General features: G+C 44.2%; 1 protein-coding gene across 5 annotated transcripts; it reads right to left on the bottom strand.

The window, feature by feature from the left end:
- Positions 1-209: 209 nt before the first annotated feature.
- C2H8orf76 (chromosome 2 C8orf76 homolog) lies at positions 210-13,165 on the bottom strand. Of its 5 annotated transcripts, XM_075141210.1 has the most exons (7): positions 13,025-13,163; positions 12,820-12,915; positions 10,339-10,482; positions 9,038-9,555; positions 6,622-6,754; positions 2,543-2,655; positions 210-567 (listed from the first exon to the last, which is right to left on the bottom strand). In XM_075141210.1, the coding sequence occupies exons 1-6, from the start codon at positions 13,136-13,138 to the stop codon at positions 2,560-2,562; spliced, it is 1,101 nt and encodes a 366-aa protein (XP_074997311.1). In that variant the 5' UTR covers positions 13,139-13,163; the 3' UTR covers positions 210-567; positions 2,543-2,559. The 5 variants fall into 5 exon arrangements, with proteins under 5 accessions (XP_074997311.1, XP_074997309.1, XP_074997310.1 ...); XM_075141208.1 differs by having other exon boundaries at positions 210-5,465; positions 13,025-13,165; XM_075141209.1 differs by having other exon boundaries at positions 210-2,655.
- Between the last annotated feature and the right edge of the window lie 268 nt (positions 13,166-13,433).

Genomic DNA, 13,433 nt, shown 5'->3' with positions numbered 1-13,433 from the left:
TGCCCTGGCTGCGAGCACTCAGTGGAGGGGGGGGCAGTATGGCCTTTGCGTTGGGTTGACCTTGGCTGGCTGCATGGTGCCCACCCAGCTGCTCTATCACTCCCCTCCTCAGCAAGACAGGGGGGAAGAAAGTAAGATGAAAAAGAACTCGTGGGTTGAGATAAAGGCAGTTTAATAAAGAAAAGCAAAGGCCACATGCACAAGCAAAGGACAACAAGAAAAAACATTTATTCTCTACTTCCCATCAGCGGGCGATGTCCAGCCACTGCCTGGCATATAGGGCCTCAGTACATGTAGCAATTGCTCCGGAAGACAAACGCTTTAATCATGAATGCCCTCTCCCCTCCTCCTTTCTCTTAGCTTTTATTGCTGAGCACAACGTCATATGGTATGGAATCTCTCTTTGGTCACCTTGGGTCAGCTGTCCTGTCTATGTCCCCTCCCAACTTCTTGCCCACTCCCAGCGTACTGGCCTTTTGGGGGGAGGGGATGTTGGAGAGACAACCTTGATGCTGTGGGAGCACTGCTCAGCAGTAGCCAAAACACTGGTGTGTTCTCAACACCTTCCTAGTTACAAATACAAAGCACAGCACTATGAGAGCTGCTATGACAAAAGTTAACTCCATCCCAGCCAGACCCAAGACAATCTCCACCCCTTATTCCATACATTTGCATTGTGCTCAGGTCCCAAGTAATTTAATACATTTATACATCTTCCAACCATCCCTTTGTATGTAATTCTCATTACTGAAATCCCTTCTTACCAACACAAGTTATACCACATACTTAAACCATCTTTATACCCAACTTAACAGATTTACACATCCTCATTAACTACCATCTATCCCCGGTCTCTTAACAGATAGATATTATTCTCCTATTCCATGGACTTCCTCCACTCCTCCAAACGTTCATAAGAACAGGCTATGACTTGGGGCCCATCTGTCAAGATGGGTGCTCAGGACAGGAGAAGCAGTATGTTCAAGTGTTGGGAGCCAACACCCGCTTGGTTTGGATCACTGCTGCACTCGCCTGGTTCTTTGTGAAGCTCACTCTTCGTTGGGTCAGGTCGTTCCTGCTACGTTACTTCCTACAACATATGACTCACATCACAGATTATTTTTCCCCCAAGGTTAAATCTCCTTGAGGTACACACCAGGTCTCCCCATCCTTCTGCATTACCCACCAAGGTCACCCAGGTCCTTGAGCGAAGACAATCCCACAGATGGGTTTGCCTTTTCCCAAGCGAGGAGCAATCCACTCCGCCTTCCCCAGCCACTTCCCTATGTGCACTATGGGGACCTTATTTCTTCCGGCAGTAGGTCGAGGTTCCTCCCTCCTGGACCATCGCACACCATACTCCTGTGCGGCCCCCGTCCATGACCCTCGCTAGGCCTGCCAGCTGCACCTCCAGCCCTGGGGAGGTGATGGAGCAACAGATCCTGGAAACAACTGCCAACTTGTCCTGTGCAGGACAAGAAGGTGATGGGGAGTAGCCAGCAGGGATTTACCATATGAGGCACTTCTGCCTTATATCGTATCACACACGAGGCAGGAAGGTCAGCTTACCCCTATCAAATGAACCTCCCAGGGGCCACTGCTCGGAGGCTGTCCCCTCCCGAGTTCCAGCTGGCCACTTGTCCCGACAGAGCTACAGTTCAAGCTTTACTGAGACCTGAAGTACCATCAATTTTCTTCCTGTTTCCCAGAATTTCCACCAGCGGCAAACCCCATTTTACCTTACTGATCGAACCCCCCATGACTTGTGCTGCCCCCGGTTTTAGTACCTTCCCAGGGAATGCAGATCCTGCAAGGACAATTGGGTGAACTCGCCCAGTACCGGCTGTGTCGTATGCCATCGCCACGCTCAAAACGTGGGGAACCCGTGGAGTCCCACCCGGGTCACCAAATTATTACCAAAATGGATTTGCTTGCATTTTTCTTTTCTTCTAGTTTGTGTACCAGAAAGGTGCCAGGTACCAGAAAGAAAGCAGGAAAAGTAGGCACTACCTGAAACCACTCTTTTATTGCCAGCAATAAAGGTGGTTCTCAGCTGGGAGCATGAGTAGGACCCCATGTTACAACTCTTGATTCCTTATAAACAGTCTTAAGAACCACAAGTTCTTTTCTTTCATCTTATTTTCTCTTTCCCTGTCATGCTGAGGAGGGGGAGTGATAGAGCGGCTGGGTGTGTACCTGGCAGCCAGCCAAGGTCAACCCACCACACAGTGACAGGACAAGGGGCAATGGTTTTAAATTGAAAGAGGGTAGATGTAGATTGGACATAAGGAAGAAATTTTTTACAATGACGGTGGAACAGGTTGCCCAGAAAAGCAGTGGATGCCCCATCATTGGCAGTATTCAAGGTCAGGTTGGACAGGGCTTTGAGCAACCTGACCTAGTACAAGATGTCCCTGCCCATGGCAGGGGGGTTAGACTAGATTATCTTTGAAGGTCCCTTCCAGCCCAAACCATTCTATGATTCTGTGATGGAGAAAACTGTGTTAATGTTGCTAGTTACAGCACTAACATGTTCCCTCACCTCAAAGCCAGCAGTATTCACTCAATAGCAAGACACACAATTAGATTGTGTTTGTACACAGCAATCACTTCAGAAGCATCAGAACCAGGGTCAGAGAGTCCTTCCCAAAGCATCTGTAACATAAGCAAGTGTTAAAATAACAAAATCAAACCTCAGTAACTGTTAACGGACTCTCACTTGCAATTTGCAATACTAAAATTTGCTGTTGAACTCAGTGGGGAGTACTGGTGCATGTACTAATACCAGTAATAATATCCTAAGAGCCAAAACATGAAGAAATCTATTACAGGCAGATGTAGAATTATGCAGAAAGTAGAAGCAACGATGAGGCATTCAAATGCAAGATGGAAGCGCAAAGCCCCTCATGAGATATGAGCAGAAACAGAAAACCGGAGTGAGAAGTGGCATGCCAAAAAAGCAAAGAGCAGGCCAAAAAAGGAGGAATTGAAGTAGCTGAGATGAGAGAGAGCCAGGCACAAGTGAGACAAAGGAGTATTTCATAGCCCCAGTGCAATAAACACTGGTTATTTGGAACAATAACTATGTGACACATTCAGAACAACATTCATGTTGTTTTCTTTGCAGTAGTTAAAAACATTATTTTTGCTTTATTGTTATGTTTGAGAAAATACTGCCTGTTTTTAAGAACTGCCACTTGCCTTCCACTCCCGGAGCCAGTGGGGAGTTAATTGTTGTGCTGCCAGGCTAAGAGACAACCTCAAGTCAAACAATCTGCATGCACACCAAGAAGTTTCCAAATCACCTCGGCCTAGCCGCTGTGTATTTTGGACATCTCAGTCACAAAATGACAACATTTGGCAAGTATTTAATTTGCTGCTAAAACAGCTCCAAAGTGATTTCCACTTTCTAAACTGTGGAGCCAAATCATTTGGCGAGATCCCATTAAATATCTATGCAGACCTCGTTCCACAAAAGCTGTGTTCCCATGTTCTAACTACTGAACCTACTCGAGAGCTGTGGCAAAACAAATTATAGCCTTTTTATGTGGCTACTCGTGACCTTAAGTTTAAGAAGAAAGAGGGAGAAGTCCCTGTTCCCTTTTTTTTGCTGACATATTTGGCATTAAGCTTTCCATGTTTGCTATGTCTTTGCTGTAAGACATCCTCTGTTGATGCCAACATCGTAATTAATTTACAGCACGTTATGGACAGTCTCTACTGAAAACTTATGACACCAGTCAGTCTTAAAAGCTTCCCCAGCCCTTCAGGCGGGCTTCACTGCCAACCGAATATAGTGCTCTACACACACACACAAAAATTTCCACCTAGCAAAGCACACGCATGACTAAACCAAATATTCTGTAATACCTTATGAGTGCATTAATGCTTACCCAAGTACACTTGCCAAGTCATCATCTTTCGTAACAAGCTGACCAGGATGGGGTTTAATCGCATTAAGTCACCCAACTATCAAAGATAATTTGACATGGCTGAAGGCAATATTCCATTTTTCCGGAGAGGTTTCACAGTCAACTTAGCAGAGGGCTATACCATACCAAGGGTTAGTGACAAGTTCCCTAGAAGTATCTTAAAGCTTTAAAATTCACCTAAAAGTAGCAGATACAAAGTGCATTCACATATGGTGAATTACCATTCAGTTGTGAGTTATTTAAAGTTTCAGCTCTCTTCAGTACTTCAGAAAGAAAACACAGGAAAACATGAGGAAAAGTCACAGCAAATTATGTCTAAGAGATTTCTGGTTTTAAACTATATCCATTAAAGAACACTTCTATGACAAGCTACAAAGAATTTAAGTCTCGCAGTTTAAAAGAAGATGGGGGAAGAGCACCCTTTGTTTGCTTTATTTCAGGCAAAAGAAACTACAGGATAATCTCAGCCTTTTTCTGTGGGAGCCCAAAGCACATAGCATCGGTGCTTGAGAAAGTAAAGTGAAGTGGTGTCATTTTCAACTGAAGGCATAACGTAAGGAGCTGTGTGATGCAGAAACAACACTGCCAGTTTTCACAGCAAAGGTCTCCTTCCTTGCAGGGTTTTACAAAGGATATGATCTGACTAAACACTCTTCGGTACATATAAACAACGTTGACAGTTTTTCTCCTCCCTTGTCTAAGCACACTGAAGTCAAGACTATAGCTACTTCTATGCCTGCAAAAACCACTTAGCTTTGAAGAAAGAAAATCTCCTTCCAGTTCTGTGTTAAAATATTTACCATTTAGACTTTTTTTCTAAAACATATGGAATTATTCTTATTGACAGTTTCTCAGCATAAATATATTTAAGATTTCTAGCTATCCAGCCCTGAACAGGAAATCACTATAATGTCAATTAATCAAGAAATATTAAAAAAACACATTAGGAAAATGGTTAATTCCATGGCTCTAAATGCAGCAACAAGAAACTTTCAAACTGGACATCATAAAGGAAGCCTTCCATCCCACTGGCATTGCAAGCCCCAAAATCACAGGTGCTTCAAGCACAACACAGTGAGGTTTATGATGGAAAGCTAACTCTGAAAGCTGAACAGAAAGCTCGATTTTATACTGGATTCCTTATTCTTTTAAATACAAACAAATCAGTGAACACAGAAAATGATGAGATATTAAGAGCTTAAATGAGAGATTTATATATATTTTTAAAAGATATACATAAGAATTCTTAAAAAATGTAATATGAACTTTATTGTGTATATCACTCCATAATCATTTGGCGATATGAGAATAAATACAACAAAACCTTTAAGTTACCAAAGGTGGGAGATATATATCTGAATAGAATTGTCTGTCAAAGTGACATAAATCATCTTGGAGATTACCGAACCATTTGATTTCAAATTCTGTGGTTGATGCAGTTACCAATGATGACAGCGCTGAAGGGCCTATGCATTTTACCTCACCCTGAAATTCCTCTTTTAGTTTTTCTGGTATAAGATCCTGCCCCATGACCTGCGAACAGAGTAAGAAAGATGGGAAACAAGAAAATAACTTGCAGAGAAAACAGCAAATATGACATTAATAACAGATCTTTACAAGAAAAGCCCTTGACACATGAACCACATGCCGTCCAGGAGAAGCTTCCAAGTCACGATCAAGTTGTCTGCCTGTTGCATTCTGCAATGAAGACGGATGAGAGCCCAAGCTTCACAGCTGCGCAACCCCGCCCAGCTTCTGGGTACACTTGGACGGGGGGATTTTTACTCTCTGAGTAGCAGCGGAAATCTCAACGTCAACTCCACATTCAATGCTCACCTTGCAAGAGCACCAACACTCTGATCTCTTCCTGAGGGGTGTCGGACCAAGGGAAGCAAGGAGAGAAGTTTCTTTTCCCAACCTTTTCAAAACCTGAGATTGTCTGCATGCTACTGCCCTCTCATGGATGAAATCCCACAAGACTGCCTGTCAACCCGGCAATGGCTTGGCTTTCACTAACTTAAAGCTGTAATACTGACAACAAAGTTAGAATCTCGCTGGCTTCCTTTTGTTCCTTAAGATAAAAGTCAGAAACTCTATAAATAGCTAAACACTAAAAATGTTTAATTTCTATGAATAAAGTAATGCAATGTTACTCTTCTTGTTTGTATTTCTTTAAAACTAGAATCCAGTACATCAAACAGAACACAGAAATCGTGTAAAAGGATGTCTCTGGCTTTTTCTGAAAATGTTTAATACTTTTTCTGAAAGTGTTTAATACTGCTGTGGCCATCAAAGTAAACTCCACTTCCATTTCATACTTGTGATTCATTTTGTGGCATCTAAAATTCCTGAGATAAAATCTGCATCCCAGGAAACACACAGCGATGATGCATCCGCAAATACAAGTCCAATGAGAAACTTAACAACCCTGAACATTCCCGAAAGGAGAATCTCAGCAGAACAGAGATACACCCGCGTGACATAAGCCAGCACTATACAGGTATCACTGTCAGTTCCAGATAACACGCTACCAGGGCAACCCGCCCCAGCTAATTTACCTTGCTTCCTGGCACAGTTAATTAGCTCAAGGGAGTGTCACACTTACAGGACTTTGTGCCTGAACTGGCTCGAGTACCTCAACCAGCCTATGTATAGCTGAGAACTTGCACACAATAAAACATTCCCTTACCTTGGTCATCAACAGCACAGAGTTTTCATTGAAACCAAGTCGTGCCACTTCGTCATCAATTTCTTTTTGACCTTTTATGTTATTCTCTAGCACAAAGGACGATTGTTGCGACTGGGTAAGCTGAAGTAAAAGCCTGAAATGAAAAAGGCAGTTAAAAAAAAGGCACAGCTGGCAAAAGAGTAAGTCAGCAAACCTAAACCCAAACAAAATATAATACTTTAAAACCAGCTCTTCTCCCTGACTTTTGCCAACTGCAAAGAAATTAATACATCCGTATCAGTCTACTATGGGTATGGTATATCCGTGCTATGACAGAAGTACTGAGAAGTACTTTTGAAAAACAACATGCCAAGCATCTCTGGTTGCTCTGTGCAAACATTCTTCTCCCTGTGTATTCGTCACAAAATTCAGATCTGCTAGCATTAACTGCAGTACATCAGATCTCCCACATCCTTATTAAGGCCTAACAAGCCAGCAGTGGTTTTTTGCCTACGGCAGTGATTATCTCTGTAACCTGAAAAGCTAGAAATTTGGGGGTTTTAGACAGATGTCAAACATCCTCTCCACACAAGCCAACCCTGGATATTTTCTAAAATCTTTCATCACAGTTTTATGTTCAAGGCAGTGTCCCAGAAGTCACCACCATGACTCAGTGAAAGTTAGATGTTGTGTTCACAACGTGACTTCACATCACGGAGGGACCCCATCATCAACTGCTCGACCCGAGAGAGCAGTGGCAGTTTCCAGAGTCCTCCTCACACAAGGACTGTAAAACATGTCAGCAGAGGAAACATCTAAGTATATTCAACCAAGGGACCACTGGGACTTAGTAGTATTGCTACTGAAACTATATTCAATTCAAGCTTTATGCATAAAGAACAACAAATTTTTTTACCGTTTACCAAAGTTAAATGAAGCATGTGTTATAATAGAAGTGTATATTTTTATTAAGAGAATACTTAAGATCTTAGATGAAAGTTTTCATTTGACCATTATAAACATCAAAATTTACAAGACTGAGCCAACAAACCATTTGTAAATTCAGTAAAGTTTTAACTGGAAAATTCAAAGTAAAAATGGAAAGTATTTTTAACTTGTAAAGCGTTTTTGTTTCAAAATTTGCATCAACATAATGTAAGAAAGAATGAAAATTAAAGAAAACCATTTCTCCAATTTTTTTTTCTTGACAAAACTAGAAGAGTCAATTATTCATGCTTTAACACAGAACCTGATTTCCTACAAAAAGCAATAATAACATCCCTTTTTCTAGGTGCAATTTACCCTGAACATATGCTTATGCAACATCCACATCTCACTTAAAATCCAACAGACCTGAAAATACTAGAAAAGCTATTTAATGCATAAGCCCTGGCCAGGGGAAAAGCTTACCCTGGACAAGTGTGTCTGCAAATATAAACCGCAACTACACTTTGTGAAACTGTGCAGTCAAGCAAGGAAATCCCACAGTTTATAATTGTCTTAATGCTGAACCATACACACCAAAACAAGCAACACAAATTATGCTAATATGAATGTAGCTTTAATATTCAATATCCATACTAAATCTATGAACTTCTCCCAAGTAGCAATTAAAGTCACCGTCTCTTAGTCTGAGTACGGTTAAAAGCTACTATATCTTTTTTTTACATTCTTAAATCTTGCCCTAACAGAGCAGTTATAAAGTGTTCTCTGTAAACATTTTTGGAAGTTGATAAAATGGCTTTAAATATGTTCGGTGACTAATACATTACTGAAAGGCAAGAGGAGGAAAAAAATCCAAGACTATTTTAACAAAAACAGTTCCTAATTATCTCTGTGAAAGATTAAGTTTTGAGGATTTTTGTTGTATGCAAGAGTTTTAGGAAGAGAGGGAAGAAAAGGAAAGAGCATTATAATGCAGCCCTGTCAATCAGCTGTCACAGAGTTCATTTTTCAACCTCATCCATTATGCAGATTGGGGTATTATTATAAAATACATTTTCACACAAGCATGAGGCTTCAAGCAAATAAGACAGGTGGCACCTGCAGAAGGAAGACTGGCCTTCCCTTTGGGGCACTTCTGCTGCTGCATCTTTAACACCAAACCAGGAAACAGCCATGCTCTAACAGGCTGTTCTATATAATTACTTGAAAAGATTCATATAATAAGGTCATTAAAAAATGCTTTACTTCCCAACAGTGCAACTTTCCACTCAGATTTAGGTTGTTCACAGCTACCACACTAGTGGATTTTGCTTTTCAGATATGAAGATAGATATGAAGCAATAGCAGGGTGCTTCTAAGTTAGTGTTGCCAATGCTGAAACAAACATTTAAATTGAAAATGTAAACTGAAAATGTTAAGGCTGGGAAAAATATGCTTTAAATTGTTTTCAATCGGGAGAAGTTAACATTATTCTAAGAATACGTTTAGTTACCTTGCTCTAATAAACGAGGCACATGCCTTTATCCCAATTTTCTTTGACATGTTCTGCTCCCAGGACTTGGAGGCTGCACGTTTCCCTTCATGTGTCCTTTCCGGTTCTTCCAAAGTGCAGAGGAATTCTTTTACAGCTTGGCTGCTCCTACAAGTCACTGCATTCTCCCTATTTGTTTCTGTAGCAAGGCTGGACCAAGGGCCTTCCTTCTGGCCATCTGATCTGTGAGGCTGCAAATGAATCTCTCTTCCAGTTGATGTTTTGAAACCACTATCACTTACACTAACCTCTTCAGACTGATTTAGAATTGTTTCTGGAATGACTAACGGAGACAAACTCTGTAAAAGGCTCATATAAGCTTCAGCAAGTAACTTCCAGTACCAAGGATTGAAAGGATGTAAGCAGATCAGTTGCTGCAGACACGTGATCTTTTTTTCTACATTTTCCAGACCCTGGTGAATGGCGAACTGCAGGTTGAGAACCGTCGTTAAGTGATCTGTGTTAGTAGCACCGTTTCTCTAGAAACAAAAGATAATAGATTAAAACCAGGAGTAGAACAGAATCATCCTTCAGAGCCTAAGAAAATGTCTCCCTGAATAATAACACACAAGTATCACTAAAGGAAATTTTTAAATTGTACAAAACTGTGCTCTTGATTTTAAATGATACGCGACACACGTCATGCACGAGCAAGCTGACAGCATTCCCTCTAGCTGCCTTGTCCTAGGCAAGAAAGCACCACGTGTTGTCATTTGTTTATTTGCCTTCAGAGTTTTATACAGCTGCCCTTGTTTGTAGTATAAACACCTTTTATATACAACAAACAGCAGCAGTAAAATTGTAATAGACTTCAGAGCCTCTGGACTTTTTCCTTTATGGGAAAAACTAAATTTGTGGTTAGACGCTCTTTTTGGTGGCAGTTTGGCAGCAAGTATATGGAAATAAAAGGGAGTTTTGAACCATCACTTTCATAGTGGAAAGATTTAAGCACTCATTTATCCCCTTTCTTATAATTCCTATTATATTACATTAATTCTGCCTGGCAGAGCATGATATTTAGTCCCTTCCAGGACTACGAGCCTCCCTGCACAGGGAGCTCATTGTGGTACAGGGTGTTCCGATTTCTAAAGAGTGACTATATCTGCAGTGACAGTTACCCTCTGTTTACCAAATACTCTGAGCACTGAACATCCTGAAGGATTATACACTTGAACATTATTTTTCCAGAAAATGGTCCATAAAAAAGAACTACTGGCAATACTTCCATGTTCAAAGCCTAAAAGAAAGATTGCGTTATTTACCATTTTTTCTGCAATATCGAGAGCCTCCTCGTGCCTTCCTAGGCGAGATAAACACCGAGCCTGGCCCTCTTGGACATCTCGTCTCATTGCAATGTTACTGGGAGGTAAGAGTAGTAAGCAGTTTGAGTATTCACACAGGGCTTTCTAGTAGTGTCGACAAAAAGAAAAGCCAAACAAAACAGTAAGAGATTTTCATTTAAAGGTAAGCCTGACAGGATGTTTTGTTTATGACTACAGTCACAAAGGGAATTGAGGAGCTGAAGTCCACATCTTCATTTCTCTGGACTCAGCTACCATCTATGCCAGCAACACATGAGGGCCCCGGTACTACACAGCCAAGTCACTCCTAGCTCGTGTTTAAGCCTTGGCAGGATTCACCACACATCTGTCCACCTCTCCCCCGTCAGGCCTGATCCAGATGGGATCATCTACTGACCAGGGCAATATGTGACATCTTTCCCCCAGCTACCAACTCAACGATCAGAGCACTCATCTTAAATTTGGGGGACCTTGTTTCAAATCCATGACATTCTCCACGGGAAGGTTTGAACCTGCAAGTACCTCACTTCACATGAATAACCAGCAAGTCAGAGAATACCACAGAGAAGGTGAATCTCCATCGTTCCTGTAGGGTGGTTCTAATTTGCATGAAATTATTAAATATTAATTGGACTAAGGAAAAAGACAAGAATGAGCAATACTTCTGTAGCTTAATGCTCAGGGCATTCACCAGGACTCTAATTAACATTTAAATACATTAAATTAAGTATTCAGTGAAGCTAAGACTGGAATCTTGGTTCCTCCCCCTCCATGTGAGTGCTCAGACCAGAAGACTAAAGAGCAGTGCCCCTTCTCCCATCTCTCAAAACTAATATTTAATTATTCCTTGCAAACTTGAATGGTCCTAACAGAAAGAGCGTCCAGGTGACATACCCTAAATACTTCCTAGCAAAATGCCTGAAATATTTTTCTTCCCTGGTGTGAAGTTCGAATTCCTTCTCAAGCAAAAGATAGAGCTCCCCTCTGCCCAGTAAGTGCATTAGCCATTGGTGAAAACGTAATTTTGTGTGCAGTCTGGTTCTGGTAATTTTATGTGCAGTCTGGTTCTGGTTCTGTCACAGTGATCCAGGTTAGCAGTAAGACTGAAGACTAGACATTTTTAACATGGATCACTGCAATAGAAAAGGGTTAGGAAGCAATGGTCTGTTCTACTAGCAGATGTGATGGGGTGTCATTCTCTCTTGAGGGGGCACCACAGCAAGGAGCAATCTGCTTTTCCTCAGGGTCAGCAGCCATGTCTGACCGCAGCCTGAGGCATCTCTCTTCTCAGCACACTTTTACGAATCCCTTCAGGGTGTCTCAGCTGAGACTGGAAAGCATCTGTCGCGTAGAGACAAAGCAACAGTAGCGCTGGAATAACATTAAAAAGCAGAAGTCAGTGCCAACTGAGGTACAAAAAAATCCACAAATCCAATGGGCAAGGCGAAAGGAGTGGAGTCAGAAGTCGGCCTGAGGGCTTTGAAATCAGGGAGCCTGTAATGCAAACCATAGCCTGGAACAAAATGCTATTACAGTTGAAACAAGGACAGAAGCAGCCGATTTCAACCAGGAAACAAAGAAACAAAAGACTGGATCCTGCAACTAGGACTATAGAGGCAGAAGAGACTCTGGATAATCAGGAATGTGGCTCAGGAAGTAGGCTGTGAGGACAGGGTCTAGGACTACAGCAGGCAGGAACAGAAACGGGGAACATAAATGCACCCCAAAGGCACAACCAGCCATCCAGAGCGAGGGGAGGCAGCAGAGAGGTGGGACAATTAATGATGAGGCTCATAAGCCAATGTCAGGAGCCTGACAACTACAGTCAGCTTTCACCTGACAGCGGGGGGAGCTCTCAGATAGGTGAGCAGCAGCCAGGTGGTTGCCAGCGATTTGACAGCCTTTGTGGGACCCGGTATTATCCCCAGGAGCAGATAAATCCACATGCTTAACTCTGGCTGACCATGTCTTCCATGGCCGCAAACACCAGCTCTGCTCACTACTGAAACACTCGGATGTGCAAGCCTGATCTGGATCAGCCCCGGGTGCAGAGCAGCATTTCTGGCCAGTTTACACCGACTTCACGCTGACTCCTGGAAAGATGACATCTGGCTGGGGGAGCTTGCCAGGACACAGTTGCCCATCGTGGCCTGACCGCAGCTCAGCCAGCAGGACAGCTCTTCACCAGGTCACCGTGACTGCCCGTGGGGCTGTCGTGCTTTCAGCACGAACGAGGAGCCATCACGCTGGACATAACCGCGCCACAGACTCCAGCACCTCCAGGCCGTGGCTCAGCCGGGAGGCTTTTCTATAAATACACACCCACATTCGCAGAGCACACCGGGGACTGTGGGATCACCCCAGTTTATATCCCCAAAACTTTCACCGACCGGGACCCAGGCTCGGCCCAGGCCCCAGGCCGTGCGAGAGCCCTGGAAATACCTCAAACTCCCGCTGCCGGTAGGCCCAGTCCGCCCGGAACTTGCTGGCCGTTAGCCCGCCGGCGCCTTCCCCGCCGTCCGCCTCGCTGCGAAACCACTGCGGGCACAGCACAAACCCGTCAGGGGGGCTGAGGCCGCCCCCGCCGTACCCAGGCCGCCCCTTCGGCCGCTCCCGCCGGGCCCGCCCGCCGCCCCCGGCTCCTCACGCGGGGCTCGCAGTGCTTCGCGCCGCAGGGCGGTCCGGCCCCGCCGCCTGGGCCCCGCTCCCGGCTGGGGGCGAAGAGGGAGTCCTCGAACTGCCAGCCCACCAGCGGCTCCATGCCGCCGCTCCGCCCGGAGCGGCCCCCGCCGCGCGGCGGCAGCGCGCCCCCTACCGGTCCGCCGCTCCGGGAGGTCCACCGAGGGCAGCGGCTCGGCGGGGGAGAGCCTCCGGGGGTCACCGAGTTAGGGACGACGCGGGCTAGAGGGGACGCGGCGGGCAGCGGCCATCTTAGGCAGGGCGGTGTGAGGGGGGCTGCGGCGCGCGGCCCGCCGGGAGCTATAGTCCCGACTGCCGCGCCTCGGATCCGGCCCCCTCCGGCCCTGCCCGCTGGGTGCCTGAGGCGGGCGCCCCCA

This window comes from Calonectris borealis, chromosome 2 (assembly GCF_964195595.1).
Source record: "Calonectris borealis chromosome 2, bCalBor7.hap1.2, whole genome shotgun sequence".
NCBI lineage: Eukaryota > Metazoa > Chordata > Aves > Procellariiformes > Procellariidae > Calonectris > Calonectris borealis.
This window is presented reverse-complemented; position numbering and strand designations above follow the sequence as displayed.

What these genes read in the sequence shown, in the direction of transcription:
- C2H8orf76 (XM_075141208.1), bottom strand. Translation starts at nt 13,138, where the DNA reads ATGGAGCCGCTGGTGGGCTGGCAGTTCGAGGACTCCCTCTTCGCCCCC. An exon ending in TCGATATTGCAGAAAAAATG is followed by an intron (nt 9,556 to 10,338) that starts GTAAATAACGCA and finishes TTTTGTTTCTAG; the next exon opens with AGAAACGGTGCTACTAACAC. An exon ending in CTGTGCTGTTGATGACCAAG is followed by an intron (nt 5,466 to 6,621) that starts GTAAGGGAATGT and finishes CTCTGTTCGCAG; the next exon opens with GTCATGGGGCAGGATCTTAT.